Genomic DNA, 19,628 nt, shown 5'->3' with positions numbered 1-19,628 from the left:
GGCCGAATTTGCAAATGAAGGTTGGCCACCAGTTCCAGAAGAGTAACTCCTGGAGTACTGTGTACAGTTTTGGTCTCCTTACTTGAGAAACGATATGCTGGCACTGGAGGGGATGCAGAGGAGATTCACTAGGTTGATTCCCGAGTTGAGAGGGTTGGCTTATAAGGAGAGACTGAGTAAATTGGGGTTGTACTCATTGGAATTCAGAAGAATGAGGGGAGATCTTATAGAAACATATAAGATTATGAAAGGAATAGATAAGATAGAAACAGGGGAGTTGTTTCCCCTGGCAGGTGAAACTAGAACTAGGGGGCATGGCCTCAAAATAAAGGGAAACAGATTTAGGACTAAGTTGAGGAGGGACTTCTTCACAAAGGGTTGTGAATCTGTGGAATTCCCTGCCCAGTGAAGCAGTTGAGGCTACCTCATTGAATGTTTTTAAGGCAAGGGCAGATAAATTTTTGAACAATAAAGGAATTAAGGGTTATGGTGAGCGGGCGGGTAAGTGGAGCTGAGTCCCCGAAAAGATCAGCCGTGATCTTATGGAATGGCGGAGGAGGCTTGGGGGGCCAGATGGCCCACTCCTGCCCCTAGTTCTTATGCTCTTATTAACTCGGTGCGATGACTACTGTCACCAGGGGCGAGAGAGGACTGGGAGGGAATCTACTGCCAATTATGTATAATGAAGGGGAAAAAGAAGAGTTTGCATTTATATATTGCTTATACAATTACTGGTTGTCCTCGAGCACTTTATAGTCAATGAAGTACTTTTGAAGTGTATTAATTATTTTAATGTAGGGAATGTGGCAGCCAATTTGCATACGCTGAGTTCCTACAAACCACCGTGTGCTGTGACAGTGTCAAAGCAAAATACTGAAGAAGCAGGAAATCTGAAATCAAAACGGAAAAGCTCAGGTTTGGCAGCGTCTGTGGAGAGAGAAACAGAGTTAGTGTTTCGAGTCTAATATGACTCTTGCATCAAAACTGGAGGAAGGTGGAAATGTGGGTTTTATGCTGAAAGAGGGGTAGGCAGAGCAAAATACAAGGTCAGGGGTAGGTTGGAGCTCAGGAGAGATTAAATGGCAAAGATATGGAACACAAGACAGAGAGTGGTGATTATTGTATTAAAGACTAAAGCAGATGTTAATAGTGGAACAAATGTTCGTGAAAGCACTGTGTGAAAGCAAAATAGCAGTTGTATGTTGATAGCAGGAAAAAGAGTCGGCACTCTCTGAAAGCAAAACATCAGAATAAGAAATCAAAAGAGAAAATGCTGGAAAATCTCAGCAGGTCTGGGCAGCATCTATAAGGAGAGAAAAGAGCTGATGTTTCGAATCCAGATGTCAAAGGGTCGTCTGGACTCGAAACATCAGCTCTTTCCTCTCCTTACAGATGCTGCCAGACCTGCTGAGATTTTCCAGCATTTTCTCTTTTGGTTTCAGATTCCAGCATCTGCAGTAATTTGCTTTTTTTACATCAGAATAAGATACAGACTGGCACTAGGGAGTTGGGGGTGGGGTGGGGGGGTGGGGGGGGGGGAGAATCAAAATGGAGGATGGAGTTCTCTGTTGACAGAAGTTGTTGAACTTAATGTTGAGTCCACAAGGCTATAAAATACCTAATCTGAAGTGAGGTACTGTTCCTCCAACTTGCATTGTCCTTCACTGGAACATTGCAGCAGGCCGAGGATAGAAATGCGAGCCTGGAAACAAGATGGTGAATTGAAATAGCAAGGAACCGAAAGGTTGGGGTCATGCTTGCGGGCCCAATGAAGGTGTCGCACAAAGCGATCACCCAGTCTGAATTTAGTCTCCAGTGACGATATTGTGCCTTTAAGAAATATATTTTGTGTCATGTTTCTTGTGCAGAATTTTTTAAAGAAGTCAGTTCTATTCACCCGGTGCCGCTTATCCTATAACCAGCAGCTCACATGTTGATACTGGAGAAGCATAATTGATCCTAATTGTTGGTGTGTTTGTGTTAATCTGGATTAATGCAGCTTGGTTATTTTAGTGTTTTCCCTGGGGTTTTTCAGAGTGGGGTTTGATTATGTTGATTGACAAGAAAAATCATGTGACTGGGTAGGGTTAGGCCCATCGAGAGAAACAAGCCACATTGCAGCTTGAAGTCGTTAGAGGGAGTAGCTGTCTATCTCTCACTGGAGATTGGAGTTTGGAACCTGCCAAAAATAGGTCTCCTTCTCTGAGGTTCTGCTGTTTGAAACTAGATCTTTCTCTAGAGGCTGCTGTATGGGGATTAGAAGACAGGTGTCTTTCTATATCTCTGTCCAGAGTGTTAAAGGCACCCCTGTAAGCCTGTGTGTTTTTGCTAACTGATTCTGAAGCGAGATTTATGTCTGTGGGGATATTGCTTAAACTGGAACTAAAAAGATAGCTAGCAGTTAAGAATTATACTTTGTCACGTTTAAGTATTTCAATTGGTGAAAGTTATGTTAATTCTTTTTGTTATATTTTAACTGTTGTTAAATAAATGTTTGTTTTAATTAAAGCTTCCCAGTGGGTCATTAGAATCACACCTGGAGTGAAACACCTTATGCTCACACTAATGCCAAAATAAAAATAAAATGGTTCTCGGTTAACTTCATAATATACCTTGGAGTTTCTAATCTAGTCCCTAACACTCCCCAAAGTGAAAAAGACCACATTGTGAACAGTGAACACAATAGATGAATTGGAAGAAGTGTGTGTAGTAAATCATTGCTTCATCTGAAAGGAGGATTTGGGGCCTTGGGTGATGAGAAGGGAGGAAGGAAAGGGGCAGGTGTGACCTGTAAGTACATGGGTAAACGCTAGGGGAAGGGGATAAGATGTTGGAGGTGATAGAGGAGGGGAGCAGGGTGACACGAAGGGAACAACCCCTTTAGAATTCTGATGGGGAGGTGAGGGGAATGTGTGGTGGCTGGGTTTGGCAGAGGATGATACTTTGTACAAGGGGGCTGGTGGGGTAGAAAGTGAAGAAGGGGCAGCTGGTGGGGGGGGGGGGTGGTGGAAGCTGGTGAGGGAAGTATGGGAAATAGGTCAGACATGGTTGAAGTCGAGTTATTCTTTTAAAAAATTCAATTTATGCACTTGCAATGGTGCATGCAAGTGGTCTAATTTTGTATTTATTGTAACCTCGCGTTATGGACATTACATACCTCTTTCTGTCGTCAAGGGGAGCCCGTTGACCAGCTGAAAAGTTTTGTAGCAAGCTCTAAAAATAATGAAGCCTCTCTTTCCCAAGAGAGTAATTTTATATGTTGCCCATATCTGCTGAAAGTCAGCTGTCCATTGAGAGTAGTGTAATTACAGGAGGTATTCAGATCTGCCTGGTGTCTCGAGGCTGAGGGATATTGACTGATGCCTGACACTTGAACGCATAAACATCAGTTCTAGTGAATGAGTTTGCTGAGGATTGTAAGTTGGCAGGCATCTTGCAATGAGGATTACACCCCAGGCAGCAGCAGAAACATGCCCTTACACGTCCTCTTCTGAAAAGCTCCAAAACGAAGGTGGGGGTTGGGTGTAGTATCGCTTGTCATTTCACCTGTGGGACCTGACTTTAGGTACGGTTTCAAACAATGGATTGGAAGTTCAGGCCCCCTAATAGTATAGGCATGGGCAGTGAAAGCCTATCGGCTTGTGTACATTTTGAATGATTCTCCCCCTGCCACACAAGGCACCAGCTCTTGCTTAGATTCTGTGTAAGCCAGTGTCCCTTTGATGCCTTACCCATTTGACGCTGAGTCAATGTGACCCTGGAGAGTAAATATTATTGGGCTATTTTACTGTAGTGCCAGTGCACCTGATTCTGCCCACACATCCTGTTTTCCAGTAATAGTGGTCTAGAGTAAGAACACTTAATTGATTTCCTCTCCATCACTCATGAATACACAGGGTTACTGTTGTGCCTGCTTGGTGCCTCAACAAGTTATCAGCAATCAGCACAAATAGGAGTTTGAACTAAGCTGGGCGAGGGCAAAGGATCAGGCCAATGAGGTTAAACCGAGGCTTTACCTGATGCAATTTATCAAAGCCACCTCAGCCTTTTGGCCGGGATGAGACATCAGATCAAGCCCGGGAGGAGGTGCAATGCCTCATCCTGTCAGCTTGGATCTTGTTTGATTGAGCCCAGAATGGGATGCAATGTCTTGTCTTGTCAGCTTGGATCTTGTTTGTCCCTCGTGGGGAGCATGATTGGACTTAATTTGAATTGAATTTGAATTTTGATTAGAATTAAAGTACCGAAAAGTACCCAAAAAATACCCCTCTGCCTGTTAATCTGCAGTATAGCATTCAATCAGGTGGACACCTTTTCCCAATAAATCCCCACTCGCCAAGAGAAGTTGTCCAGAACAGCAAGCTGCCTTTAATTTGAAACTACTTACCAGACACCATTGGTGTAGACTGATACAAGGAGAGTGTGAAGGTTCAGCCTGGTAAAATGTAAATTTCGGACTGGTTTTGGGATGGTTTTCATGCAGGAAAGTGCTCTATACTTGGAATGGGCTGTTGGGTAGGATAGTGATAGCAAGAAACTTGGATTGATTGAAGGAACAGTTAGACGACGTTGGGGAGGATGGATGCGTATGGGTCGGTGCAAGAGCCTGAGTTTGTTGCTGGGTTAGTCTTTACTATGTGGAGATGCCGGCGTTGGACGGGGTAAACACAGTAAGAAGTCTCATAACACCAGGTTAAAGTCCAACAGGTTTATTTGGTAGCAAAAGCCACTAGCTTTCGGAGCGCTGCCCCTTCGTCAGGTAAGTGGGAGTTCTGTTCACAAACAGGGCATATAAAGACACAGACTCAATTTAGAAAATAATGGTTGGAATGCGAGTCTTTACAGGTAATCAAGTCTTAAAGGCACAGACAATGTGAGGGGAGAGAGCGTTAAGCACAGGTTAAAGAGATGTGTATTGTCTCCAGACAGGACAGTTAGTGAGATTTTGCAAGCCCAGGCAAGTCGTGGGGGTTACAGATAGTGTGACATGAACCAAAGATCCAGGTTGAGGCCGTCCTCATGTGTGCTGAACTTGGCTATCAGTCTCTGCTCAGCGACACTTCGTTGTCATGTGTCGTGAAGGCCGCCTTGGAGAACGCTTACCCGAAGATCAGAGGCCGAATGCCCGTGACTGCTGAAGTGTTCCCCAACAGGAAGAGAACACTCTTGCCTGGTGATTGTCGAGCGGGTTCATTCATCTGTTGTCGTAGCGTCTGCATGGTCTCCCCAATGTACCATGCCTCGGGACATCCTTTCCTGCAGCGCATCAGGTAGAAAACGTTGGCCGAGTTGCAAGAGTATGTACCGTGTACCTGGTGGATGGTGTTCTCATGTGAGATGATGGCATCCGTGTCGATGATCCGGCACGTCTTACAGAGGTTGCTGTGGCAGGATTGTGTGGTGTCGTGGTCACTGTTCTCCTGAAGGCTGGGTAGTTTGCTGCGGACAATGGTCTGTTTGAGGTTGTGTGGTTGTTTGAAGGCAAGAAGTAGGGGTGTGGGGATGGCCTTGGTGAGATGTTCGTCTTCATCAATGACATGTTGAAGGTTCCGGAGAAGATGTCGTAGCTTCTCCGCTCCGGGGAAGTACTGGACGACGAAGGGTACTCTGTCCACCGTGTCCCGTGTTTGTCTTCTGAGGAGGTCGGTGCGGTTTTTCGCTGTGGCGCGTCGGAACTGTCGATCGATGAGTCGAGTGCTATATCCTGTTCTTATGAGAGCATCTTTCAGCGTCTGGAGGTGTCTGTTGCGATCCTCCTCATCCGAGCAGATCCTGTGTATACGGAGGGCTTGTCCGTAGGGGATGGCTTCTTTAACGTGTTTAGGGTGGAAGCTGGAGAAGTGGAGCATCGTGAGGTTATCCGTGGGCTTGCGGTACAGTGAAGTGCTGAGGTGACCGTCCTTAATGGAGATGCGTGTGTCCAAGAATGCAACCGATTCCGGAGAGTAGTCCATGGTGAGTCTGATGGTGGGATGGAACTTGTTGATGTCATCATATAGTTGTTTCAGTGATTGTTCACCATGAGTCCAAAGGAAGAAAATGTCATCGATGTATCTAGTGTGTAGCATCGGTTGAAGGTCCTGTGCGGTGAAGAGGTCTTGTTCGAATCTGTGCATGAAGATGCTGGCGTATTGAGGTGTGAATTTGGTCCCCATGGCTGTTCCGTGTGTCTGGATGAAGAACTAGTTGTTGAAGGTGAAGACATTGTGGTCCAGGATGAAGCGGATGAGTTGTAAAATTGCATCTGGAAACTGGCAGTTGTCGGCGTTGAGTACTGAGGCAGTTGCAGCAAGGCCATCGTCGTGGGGGATGCTGGTGTAGAGTGCCGAGACATCCATTGTGACGAGGAGTGCTCCTGGTTCAACTGCTCCATGTGTGCTGAGCTTCGTCGTCCAGTACTTCCCCGGAGCGGAGAAGCTACGACATCTTCTCCGGAGCCTTCAACATGTCATTGATGAAGACGAACATCTCGCCAAGGCCATCCCCACACCCCCACTTCTTGCCTACAAACAACCGCACAACTTCAAACAGACCATTGTCCGCAGCAAACTACCCAGCCTTCAGGAGAACAGTGACCACGACACCACACAACCCTGCCACAGCAACCTCTGCAAGATGTGCCGGATCATCGACATGGATGCCATTATCTCACGTGAGAACACCATCCACCAGGTACACGGTACATACTCTTGCAACTCGGCCAACAATGTCTACCTGATACGCTGCAGAAAAGGATGTCCCAAGGCATGGTATATTGGGGAGACCATGCAGACGCTACAACAACGGATGAATGAACACCGCTCGACAATCACCAGGCATGAGTTGGGGAACATTTCAGCGGTCACGGGCATTCGGCCTCTGATCTTCGGGTAAGCGTTCTCCCAGGCGGCCTTCACAACACAAGACAACGCAGAGTTGCTGAGCAGAGACTGATAGCCAAGTTCCGCACACATAAGGATGGCCTCAACCGGGATCTTTGGTTCATGTCACATTATCTGTAACCCCCACGACTTGCCTGGGCTTGCAAAATCTCACTAACTGTCCTGTCTGGAGACAATACACATCTCTTTAACCTGTGCTTAATGCTCACTCCACTCACATTGTCTGTACCTTTAAGACTTGATTACCTGTAAAGACTCGCATTCCAACCATTATTTTGTAAATTGAGTTTGTGTCTTTATATGCCCTGTTTGTGATCAGAACTCCCACTCACCTGATGAAGGGGCAGCGCTCCGAAAGCTAGTGGCTTTTGCTACCAAATAAACCTGTTGGACTTTAACTTGGTGTTGTGAGACTTCTTACTTAGTCTTTACTAACCATTGTCACTGGATGTTAGTGGCCAAGTAAGTCTAATCCCACTTTTATTGTATCTTTGACAACAACAGGTGAGCTAAGACAGGCAAAGTCAGTCGATGTTAGAGGGGGATTTAGGTAGTCTTAGTGATGGCCAACATAGGAGGTTGGAACCTCATCTCGGGATCGAATGTGACAGCAAGGTTGCAAACAGGTTGCTTAATCTCGGACTGTTGCCAGGGAGAGGGATGGAGTCTGTAGCTAAGTTTAAGTTTATTTATTAGTGTCACAAGTAGGCTTACATTAACACTGCAATGAAGTTACTGTGAAAATCCCCTAGTCACCACACTCTGGCGCCTATTCAAGTACACTTAACCTAAAGGAAGGGAGTTCGGAGTGGGGACTGAGAGACTGATCTCATGGCTCCCCTCAGGAAGAATTCCAGGGTTTGACTACTTCCTTATGTCTGAGTGACCAAAACCTAGATGCAGTATTCGAGGTGTTGTCTGAATAGAACATTGTACAGTTCCAGCATGGCATCCTCTCATTTATACCCCCACTGACTGATTATAGTTCAGTGCTCTGTTTACTTTGATTGCTGTTCTGCAGTAACAGGATGTGATTGTTAAGTCCTTGGCTAATTCAACATGATAATCTATTGCACTCATGTAGGTTTTTACTTTTACTGAACAGAGTGTTTAATCCAGAGTTTAAAAACGGAAAGACTGACTTGCATTTATCTAATGCTTCTCATGATGTCAGAATATCCCAAAAGCCCATCATAGCTAATGAAGTAATTTTTGAACTATTGTCACTGCTGTAATGTGGGAAAAACGTGGAAGCCAGTTTGTGCATGTACACCCTAGTTGTGACCGCAACACTATATTCTGCACCCTATCCTTTCCTTCACCCCTATGTACTCTATGAACGGTATGCTTTTGTCTGTAAAGTGCAAAAGAAACAATACTTTTCACTGTGTACCAATACATGTGACAATAATAAATCAAATCAAATCGCAATGTGATCATAACCAGGTAATCTGATTCAGTAATGTTGATTGGGGGATAAATGTTGGAGAACTCCTCTTCCTTGTAAAAACACAGTGGGATTGTTTGCACCCGAGAGGGAGGACTGGGCTTTGGTTCAACTGCACCTCTGATAGTGCAGCATTCCCTCAGTACTGCACTGGAGTGTCAACCTAGATTTTGTACTCTAGTCTCTGAGCCATTCTGTCCACCGAGCTCAAAATTCGAGGCCCAAAATATGGTTGCCGTGTGAGGAAATTTGAGAGATTGACTCTACAGCCTCGTACAGGGAGTTTATTGTTCTACTGTCAGAATGCTTTGATTTCCTATTTAAAGGTGTACTCCCATGTTTTCTGCAGTTGATCAGTTCTCAATTATAAATGTTGCTTTGATTATTGATGAAAGGAAATTATCCTGAAGAATGAAAATATTGTATTTAAAGAGAAACCTGCTTTTTCTCATCATTAAGTGATAACAGAGTGACTGGAGCTGAGCAGATGAACCGTGAAGGTGCCCACGGGAAGACTCCCGAGGAGATGTACATCCAGCAGAAGGTGCGAGTGCTGCTGATGCTGAGGAAGATGGGATCAAATGTGAGTGATGAACCTAATATGCAAATCTAGCACAGTGGAGACTATTCAACCGTTCAGGCTTGTGCTGGCTCTTTGGTAGAGCTATCAACAACAAGTTAGATTAAAGGAACTATATAAATATAATAAAACCATCCCAAGGCACTTCGCAGGAGCATTATAAAATAAAATATGACACTTAGGCCATTTAAACAGATAACTAAAGGTTGGTCAAAGAGGTAGGTTTTGAGAAATGCCCTAAGGGAGTGCAAGTCTCGGGAGAAATTTGAAAACAAGTTTTGAGAATTTTAAAATCTAGGCATAGCTTGACCAGGAACCATAGAAACTAGAAGCAGAAGTAGGCCATTCGGCCCCTCGAGCTTGCTTCGCCATTCATTTTGATCATGGCCAATCATCAGATTCAATATCCTGATCCCCCTTCCCCCATCCCATGACCCCTTTAGCCCCAAGAGCTATATCTAATTTCTTCTTGAAATCAGACAACATTTGGACCTCAACTACTTTCTGTGGTAGTGAATTCCACACATTAACCACCCTCTGGGTGAAGAAATTTCTCCTCACCTCAGTTCTAAAAGGTTTACCCCTTATTTTCAAACTATGACCCCTAGTTCTGGATTCCCCCACCATTGGGAACATTCTTTCTGAATCTACCCTATCTAACCCTGTTAGAATTTTATAAGTTTCTATGAGATCCTCTCTCACTCTTCTAAACTCCAGTGAATACAATCATAACCGACTTAGTCTCTCCTCATATGACAGACCTGCCATCCCAGGAATCAGCCTGGTAAACCTTTGCTGTACTCCCTCTATAGCAAGGTCATCCTTCCTCAGATAAGGACACCAAAACTGCACACAATACTCCAGATGTGGCCTCAACAACGCCCTATACAATTGTAGCAAAACATCCCTATCCCTACACTCAAATCCTCTCATTATGAAGGCCAGTATACCGTTTGCCTTCTTTACTGCCTGCTGTACCTGCGCACTTACTCTCAGCGACTGATGCACGAGGACACCAAGGTCTCATTGAGTATCGACTTCTTTCAATTTACACCCATTCAAGTAATAATCTGTCTTCCTATTATTGCTACCAAAGTGGATAACCTCACATTTATCCACATTATCCATACTCAGCCTGTCTAAATCACGTTGAAGCACCTCTGCATCCTCCTCACAGCTCACCCTCCCACCCAACTTTGTATAATCTGCAAATTTGGGGATAATCTATTCAGGTCCCCCTTCCAAATCATTAATATGTAATGTGAACAGTTGGGGTACTAGCACAGATCTCTGCAGAACCCCACTAGTCACTAACTGCCAATGAGAAAAAGACCCATTTATGCCAACTCTTTGCTTTCTATCTGCTAACCAGCTTTCTATCCATCTCAAGACATTACCTGCAACCCCATGTGTTTTAACTTTACATAGTAGTCTGTTATGTGAGACCTTGTCGAAAACCTTCTGAAAGTCTAAATAAACCACATCCACTGGTTCTCCTTGGTCAACTCTACTAGTTACATTTTCAAAGGATTCCAATAGATTCGTCAAGCATGATTTCCTTTTGTAAATCCATGCTGACTTATCTGATTCTACCACTTTCTTCCAAATGCCAAGTTATGAAATCCTTGACAATAGACTTTAGCAATTTCTCCAGTACTGATGTTAGGCTCACTGGTCTATAGTTCCCTGTTTTCTCTCCACCTCTCTTTTTGAATAACGAGCTTACATTAGCTACCCTCCAATCTGTAGGAACTATTCCAGATTCCAAAGAATTTTGGAAAATAACCACCAATGGATCTACTATTCCCAGGGCCACTTTCGTAAGTACTCTGGGATGAAGATTATCAGGACCTGGAGATTTATCCATCTTCAATCCCATCAATTTCTCCAAAACCATTTCTCTACTAATGCTGATTTCCTTCAGCTCCTCACTAAAACATGTTTTTCTCAGTGCTTAACATAGAACATAGAAATCCACAGCACAAACAGGCCCTTCGGCCCACAAGTTGCGCCGATCACATCCCCACCTCTAGGCCTATCTATAGCCCTCAATCCCATTAAATCCCATGTACTCATCCAGAAGTCTCTTAAAAGACCCCAACGAGTTTGCCTCCACCACCACCGACGTCAGCCGATTCCACTCACCCACCACCCTCTGAGTGAAAAACTTACCCCTGACATCCCCCCTGTACCTACCCCCCAGCACCTTAAACCTGTGTCCTCTCGTAGCAACCATTTCAGCCCTTGGAAATAGCCTCTGAGAGTCCACCCTATCCAGACCCCTCAACATCTTGTAAACCTCTATCAGGTCACCTCTCATCCTTCGTCTCTCCAGGGAGAAGAGACCAAGCTCCCTCAACCTATCCTCATAAGGCATGCCCCCCAATCCAGGCAACATCCTTGTAAATCTCCTCTGCACCCTTTCAATGGCTTCAACATCTTTCCTGTAATGAGGTGACCAGAACTGCGCGCAGTACTCCAAGTGGGGTCTAACCAGGGTCCTATAAAGCTGCAGCATTATCTCCCGACTCCTAAACTCAATCCCTCGATTAATGAAGGCTAGTACGCCATACGCCTTCTTGACCGCATCCTCCACCTGCGAGGCCGATTTAAGAGTCCTATGGACCCGGACCCCAAGGTCCTTCTGATCCTCTACACTGCTAAGAATGGTACCCTTCATTTTATACTGCTGCTCCATCCCATTGGATCTGCCAAAATGGATCACTACACACTTATCCGGGTTGAAGTCCATCTGCCACTTCTCCGCCCAGTCTTGCATTCTATCTATGTCTCGCTGCAACTTCTGACATCCCTCCAAACTATCCACAACACCACCTACCTTGGTGTCGTCAGCAAACTTACCAACCCATCCCTCCACTTCCTCATCCAGGTCATTTATGAAAATGACAAACAGCAAGGGTCCCAGAACAGATCCCTGGGGCACTCCACTGGTCACTGACCTCCATGCAGAGAAAGACCCCTCCACAGCCACTCTCTGCCTTCTGCAGGCAAGCCAGTTCTGGATCCACAAGGCAACAGCCCCTTGGATCCCATGCCCTCTCACTTTCTCAAGAAGTCTTGCATGGGGGACCTTATCGAACGCTTTGCTGAAGTCCATATAGACCACATCCACCGCTCTTCCTTCGTCAATGTGCTTGGTCACATTTTCAAAGAACTCAACCAGGCTCGTAAGGCACGACCTGCTTCTGGTACATTATTCATGTTTTCCTTTGTGAAGACTGAAGCAAAGTACAAATTTAATTCCTCAGCAATTTCTTTATTCCCTGTTATGAATTCTCCTATTTCTGACTGTTCGGGGCCTACATTCGTTTTTAATCAATCTTTTTCTCTTTACATAGCTATAGAAACTTTTACAGCCAGTTTTTATGTTTCCTGCTCGCCTACTTTCATACTCTATTTTTCCCTTCTTAATCAATCCCTTGGTCCTCCTTTGCTGAATTTTAAACTGCTCTCAATCCTCAGGCCTTATAATTTTTCTTGCCAGTTTGTATGCTTCTTCCTTGAATCTGATACTACCTCTAATTTCCTCTAGAAGCCATGGTTTGGCCACAATTCCCTTACCTCTCCTGCGGCAAACAGGAATAAACAATTTCTGGAGTTCACCTATTAGTTCTTTAAATGCCTGCCATTGTCTGTCCGCTGTATTTCCTTTCAGTAATGTTTCCCTGTCCATCATGGCCTCTTCATGCCTCATGTCATCATAGTTCCCTTTATTGAGATTCAGGACCCTGGTCTCAGAATCAACTACATCACCATCCATCTTGACAAAGAATTCTGCCATATTATGGTCACTCGTCCCCAAGGGTTCTCTGAGAAGCAGATTGCCAACTAATCCTTTCTCATTGCACAACACCCAGTCCAAGATGGCCTACTCCTTTTTGGTTCCTCAACATATTGCCGCAGAAAATCATCCTGTATGCACCCCAGAAATTCCTCCTCTATTATACTGATTAATTTGACTCTCCCAATCTATATATAGATTAAAGTCACCCATAATCACAGAGCCAGTGAGCACAGGAGAAGAGGACTTCAAAAATAATCATAGAATCCCTATAGTACAGAAGGAGGCCATTTGGCCCATCAAGCCTGCAACAACATCAATCCCTCCCAGACCCTATCCCGTCATGTATTTACCCTGCTAATCCCCCTGACACTAAGGAGCAATTTAGCATGACCAATCAACCTAATCTGCACATCTTTGGAGCGTGGGAGGAAACCCACGCAGACACAGGATGAACACGCAAACCTCACACAGTCACCCGAGGCCGGAATCAAACTCAGGTCCCTGGCACTGTAAGGCAGCAGTGCTAATAACCACTGTGCCGCCTTGCAGAGAGTTATGCCACAGGAAGCAGAGCTTTGAATGACGTAAGTCAGTGGAGGGTAGAATGTGGAAGGCCAGCCAGGAATGCATTGGAATTGTAGAGTCGAGAGGTAACAAAGACGTGAATGAGAGTTTCAGCAGCTGGTGTGCTAAGACGAACCGAGTAGAGCGATGTTCCGGAGATGGAAATAAGCAGTCTTAGTGAGGGCAGAAATGTGAAGTTGGAAGCTCATTTCGGGCTCAAATGTGACACCAAGGTTGCAAATAGGCTGCTTAATCTCAACTGTTGCCAGGGAAAGGGGGTGGTGTGTGGAGCCAAGGGAACGGAGCTTGGAGTGGGGATCAAAAATAAAGGCTTCAGCCCTCCCACTATTTGATTAGAGAAAGTTTCTGCTCATCCAGTACTAGATCTTGGAAAGGCAGCCTGATCATTTCGAAACTATCTGGTTAATCCCAATTCCCTTCTGAATCCCCATAGCCCTGTATATTTAACATTCTGATTTTCCATAATTCTGTTCAGATAAAGGAGGTGAGGCCTGGCTTTATGTTCGGTGTCGCCCCAGTTTATGGTCTAGAAATATATTGTTATCTCTCTCAGGCTTATTGATTCTGCAGATATAAATATTTAAGAACTGGCAACTGGGGAAGACATTTAAGTCCGAAATCAGTCTCCGATGGCTAGCAGCAGAACTCCTTTTAGGACCATAGAATCTTGTTAATCCTAATTCATGGTTAGTGTACAAAACCCAGGGAACTAAGAATTTAAGCCAGCTCTGTGAAGCGAAATTAAAATAGATGCAAAAGTTATGAGAGAGCCCAAGAAAATGGCTTTAATCTCTCCTTTGTGTGCTTTTTGAGATAGAGGGAAATAAAAGTCACTCCTGGAGAAGCTTGAAAGATATTAAAGCCCTTCCAGGTTTATGATACCCCAGAGTAAAATATGTTAGTTATAGTAATACAGCAAAACATTATTTTTGTGTAGCAAGCTTGATCTTTAATGGTAAACCAATAATTGTGGAATTTATTACACTCACGAGAGGCGGCTACAACTTGCTCACAGCCGCACCGTTCTTCAGTTATCATTTGTGGAATGAATTCTGCACTCAGCAGGTTCTGACAGACTATCCGTGCTACTGTGAAGGTACTTGTGAATTTCCTATTTACCCGATTTAGAACTGATCTAGACTATGTTATTTATTCTCGGTATTTCCCACACATGGGATAAGGCTCTCCAACACCAAAACCGACCTTTCTCCAGTGGCGAATGGAAGGTGCCTGATTTGAAAAATTAACCCAGGTTTACAGCACCGGGATCCCACCCATTTCAGCAGTTTCCTCCGTGCTTTCGGGCTGAAAATTGGAAAATTTAAAAAATCCAAATGTATGAGTTAGGAGTATTGATGGGCCATTTGGCCCCTCACACCCTGCTCCACCATTCAGTGGCAATACGGAGTGGCACAGTGGTTAGCACTGCTACCTCACAGCAGCAGGGACCCAGGTTCAATTCCTGGCTTGGGTCACTGTCTGTGCGGAATCTGCACGTTCTCCCTGTGCCTGCGTGGGTTTCCTGCGGGTGCTCCGGTTTCCTTTCACAGTCCAAAAGATGTGCTCGTTAGGTGCATTGGCCATGCTAAATTTGCCCTTAGTGTACCCAAACAGGCACCGGAGATTCAACTCAGGGATTTTCACAGTAACTTCATTGCAGTCTTAATGTAAGCCTACTTGTGACAATAATAAATAAACTTTATAAGACCATGGCCTCAACTCCACGTTCCCACCTACTCCCAATAACCTTTGACTCCATTGTTAGTCAAGAATCTCATCTACCTCTGCCTTCAAAATATTCAATGACCCTGCCTCTGGGGAAGAGAGAGACCCTACCTCAAATCTGTCTTAAATGGGGGATCCTTTATTTTAAACTGTGCTCCCTAGTTCTAGTCTGTTCCACAGAAGGATGCTTTGAGCATCCACCCATCAAAACCCACAGGGTTTTATATGTTTCAATAGGATCACTTTTTATTCTTCTGAATTCCAGTGGATACAGATCCAACCCTGTTCAACCTTTCCTTGATGTGGAGATGCCGGCGTTGGACTGGGGTGAACACGGTAAGAAGTCTCACAACACCAGGTTAAAGTCCAACAGGTTTATTTGGTAGCAAATACCATAAGCTTTCGGAGCACTGCTCCTTCGTCTCCTCCTGACGAAGGAGCAGTGCTCCGAAAGCTTATGGTATTTGCTACCAAATAAACCTGTTGGACTTTAACCTGGTGTTGTGAGACTTCTTACCGTGTTCAACCTTTCCTTGTCAGATAATCCCTCCACACTCCCTGCCATCCCATCCTACGATCCCAGGTATCAGTCAGTTGAACCTCTATTTATATCCTTTCTTAAATAAAGAGACCAAAGCTGAGCGAGATGTGATCTCACCGGCTATACAACTGCAGCAGAGCATCCTTACTTAAATATTCCATTCTTCTAGCAATAAGCAACAGCATTGCATTAGCCTTGTTAATCACTTGCTGTGCCTGCATACTAACGTCTTGTGAATCATGCAGCTGGACATGCAGATCCCTCTATATCTCAATAGTTCTGCGATCTCACTTCATTTAAATAATTTGCTGCCTTTCTATTTTTCTTACCAGAGTGGACAAGTTCACCTTTCCCCACGTTACAATCTATTTGCCAATTTTTTTGCTCAGTCATTTAAGCTACCTGTATCTCTTTGCAGACATCTTATGCCCTCCTGAAAACTTATTTTTCTACCTGTCTTTGTGTGAGCAGCAAATCTCACAACCAAGCGTTCGTTTGGTGATGTAGATTGTAAATAGCTGAGGCCTTTGCACTGATCCCTGTGACACTCCAGTCATCACATCTTGCCAACCTGAAAATGACCCATTAACGCTTACTATAATAAAAGCAAAATACTGCGGATTCTGGAATCTGAAACAAAAATGGAAAATGCTGGAAAACCTCATCAGGTCTGACAGCATCTGTGGGGAGAGAATAGAGCCAACATTTTGAGTCTAGAACAAAGAAGAAAGAACAAAAAAAGTTACAGCACAGGAACAGGCCCTTCGGCCCTCCACGCCTGCACCGACCATGCTGCCCGACTGAACTAAAACCCCCTACCCTTCCGGGGACCATATCCCTCTATTCCCATCCTATTCATGTATTTGTCAAGACGCCCCTTAAAAGCCAAATGATGACCATTTGTCCCTTACTCTCCATTTCCTGTTAGCTAACCAACCCTCTGTCCATGCTAATATGTTACCCCCATACCATGAGCTCCCACTTTGTATAATAAAGTGATAACGGCAAAGCTCACTCATACAGAGTTTCAACGAAGATTCCACACAGATGGTACTTGGTGTGCTGAGTGCAACTAAATTAGAAAACTGACTTCCAGCATTTGCATTTATAGCCCATCCCTAATTGCCCTTGAGAAGGTGGTGTTAAGTCATCTTCTTAAACTGCTACACCACTCCAACCAGGTTGGTACACCCACAGTGCTGTTTGAAAGGGATTTCCAGGTTTATAACTCAACAGCAGTGAAGGAGCTGTGATATAGTTCCAAGTCAAGATGATCCGTTGTTTGGAGAAGGTGCTTGTGTTCCAAAAATATTTATTATAACTATAGCCTGCTTCCAATGAACATGCAGTTGTTCAAAATTTGCAAAATGGCTATAAGGGAGCTGCACACTTGCAACTCTTGACTGTGCTCAGTGAGCGTGACTCTGTTAGCTTGGCTAGGAGCTTCTCGGACAATGAGAGAAGCTGTGTACAACCTAGCAATGGAGCAAAGTGCATTGTGAACAAGCACTGTGAAACTTGCAGTCGAGGAATGACGGAGAGCATTATTACTGTCTTGTCTCCCAGTGAATAGCAGGTGGCTTTCGATCTTTACTGAATTAAATATTAATTTTGAGAAGATGACCCCCCCCCCCCATCGTTGAACTAAACATAATTACTTCTTTCCCTTTACTTTTTTTTCCTCATTATCTCTTCATTTTCTGAGGGCCTTGATTCCTAGTTAGAGTGTGATCCCACATGCACCTTCTGGTTGCTCACCAAAGTGGCTACTCTTCATGCAACAGCCCAGACGGAGGATTATTTGACTTGAGGCTTTTGTTTCTGATTGCGTGTAGAGACGGCACTAATACATGTTTGTCAGTTCAGAGCCTTGGTTCTGTGATACCGTCTGAAACCTTGAGCAGAGGCTCAGGAATTAAATCATTTGTGTGGGGAAAAAAAATGTCACAGTTGGACTCTGGAATGAAAATGATCTTAGAAATTCTGCATTCATCAGCCCTGCTGCATTTAAAGAAACATCGCTTTAGTGGCCTATTCTGAATAAACCTAATGTACTGTAAAGCTATGGAGTTGTGTAGAAAGAACTTGCATCAATTTTACTGCCATTTTGATGATTGTTGGGATGACAATAAGTGAGTTTCCAGCAGATTAAGGGAGATGAACTTCTTTTGCCTGCCAATATTTTCTTATTTAGCAATCCCTGTTTTTGAAATCACTCATTTAACTGCTGCATCAAGTAAGAAGATGAGTCTGTAATAGTCAAGAGAAGTTCCTGTGTATTTACCTTGTAGTTCTTAAAAGAACAAAAGCAGCGAATTGTGTGCTCATTCTGGCAGTCAACCTTTTAAGCATCTGAAAAGATGAGTTGGGTTGACAAGAACATGGTATATAAATCAATTGGTGCATTTACAGAAGTCAACTGCAGGTATTTTTACATAAACACAAAACCTGCACACAGAAGTTACCGGAGCAACATAATTCAGTGCTTCAGCCATTGACATGGCAACACTCGAGTTGTTCCTGAGGCAATGACATATAATGTCAACATTATCTTCCATTAACTGCGCTCTCCTGTAATCGAACCTGGAGAGTGTTTTGGTTGCTGCAGCTTTGATTCCCACTTCGTTGAGCCCCCGCTCTTAGGCTCTGTGAGGATACTCCAGCAGTCTTCAGGAATTATAGATTAATCTCCTGGATACTGCTGTGAGCAAACCTGAGAGAAAAATCATTGGGGAATTTTTAAAACATGTTTCTTTATTTTTTTTTTTGGACGCTATTAGGTTATAAAAGTATTGGAAATGAGGGAGGGACGGTTTGGAGTAGAGAGGAAACTTCCAGGAATTATTCCAACCAGAGAGATTGCGGAGTCCAAGGGAACATTGTTGCTTACCTTCATGCTGCCAATTTGAACAGCCAGATTGATACACCACTGATACACCAATGAAATAATCTCAACAAAAGCTTCAATTAATACTCGAAACATAAAAGTGAATTTTGAACAGTTTGTCAGAATTTAACTTCCCAAAGCAAGATTGTTTTTATTGAAATTGTTCGTATTAATTGCAAAAACATGTCATTTAGAGGTTATAGAGGTTTACAGCATGGAAACATCCCTTTGGTCCAACTTGTCCATGCTGTCCTTTTTTTTTAAACCCCTAAATTAATCCCAAATGCCTGCATTTGGCCCATATCCCTCTATACCCATCTTACCCATGTAACTGCCTAAATGCTTTTTAAAAGACAAAATTGTACCCGCCTCTACTACTACCTCTGGCAGCTTGTTCCAGACACTCACCACCCTCTGTGTGAAAAAATTGCCTCTCTGGACACTTTTGTATCTCTCTCCCCTCTTACCTTGAACCTATGCCCTCTAGTTTTAGACTCCCCTACCTTTGGGAAAAGATATTGACTATCTAGCTGATCTATGCCCCTCATTATTTTATAGACCTCTATAAGATCACCCCTCAGCCTTCTACGCTCCAGAGAAAAAAGTCCCAGTCTATCCAGCCTCTCTTAATTCAAACCATCAAGTCCCGGTAGCATCCAAGTAAATCTTTTCTGTACTCTTTCTAGTTTAATAATATCCTTTCTATAAGGGTGACCAGAACTGTACACAGTATTCCAAGTGTGGCCTTAGCAATGTCTTGTACAACTTCAACAAGACGTCCCAACTCCTGTATTCAATGTTCTGACCAATGAAATCAAGCATGCCAAATGCCGCCTTCACCACTCTGTCCACCTGTGACTCCACTTTCAAGGAGCTATGGACATGTACCCCTAGATCTCTTTGTTCTGTAACTCTCCCCAATGCCCTACCATTAACTGAGTAAGTCCTGCCCTGGTTCAATTTATTAAAATGCATCACCTCGCATTTATCTAAATCAAACTCCATCTGCCATTCGTCAGCCCACTGGCCCAATTGATCAAGATCCCGTTGCAATCCGAGATAACTTTCTTCACTGTCCACTATGCCACCAATCTTGGTGTCATCTACAAACTTACTAACCATGCCTCCTACATTCTCATCCAAGTCATTAATATAAATGACAAATAACAGTGGACCC

General features: G+C 44.1%; 1 protein-coding gene across 4 annotated transcripts in view; it reads left to right on the top strand.

Annotated features, from left to right (window-relative positions):
• ctnnbip1 (catenin, beta interacting protein 1) overlaps positions 1–19,628 on the top strand; it is a 103,551-nt gene that overhangs the window by 23,837 nt on the left and 60,086 nt on the right. For all 4 annotated transcript variants that reach the window (XM_078238724.1, XM_078238725.1, XM_078238726.1 and 1 more), the window contains exon 2: positions 8,788–8,911. In XM_078238724.1, the coding sequence (XP_078094850.1) occupies positions 8,788–8,911 (124 nt within the window). The remainder of the gene's footprint in view (positions 1–8,787; positions 8,912–19,628) is intronic.

This window comes from Mustelus asterias, chromosome 22, assembly GCF_964213995.1.
Source record: "Mustelus asterias chromosome 22, sMusAst1.hap1.1, whole genome shotgun sequence".
NCBI classification, from domain to species: domain Eukaryota; kingdom Metazoa; phylum Chordata; class Chondrichthyes; order Carcharhiniformes; family Triakidae; genus Mustelus; species Mustelus asterias.
The sequence above is the reverse complement of the archived record's forward strand: the minus strand, read 5'-3'. Positions and strand labels throughout refer to the sequence as shown.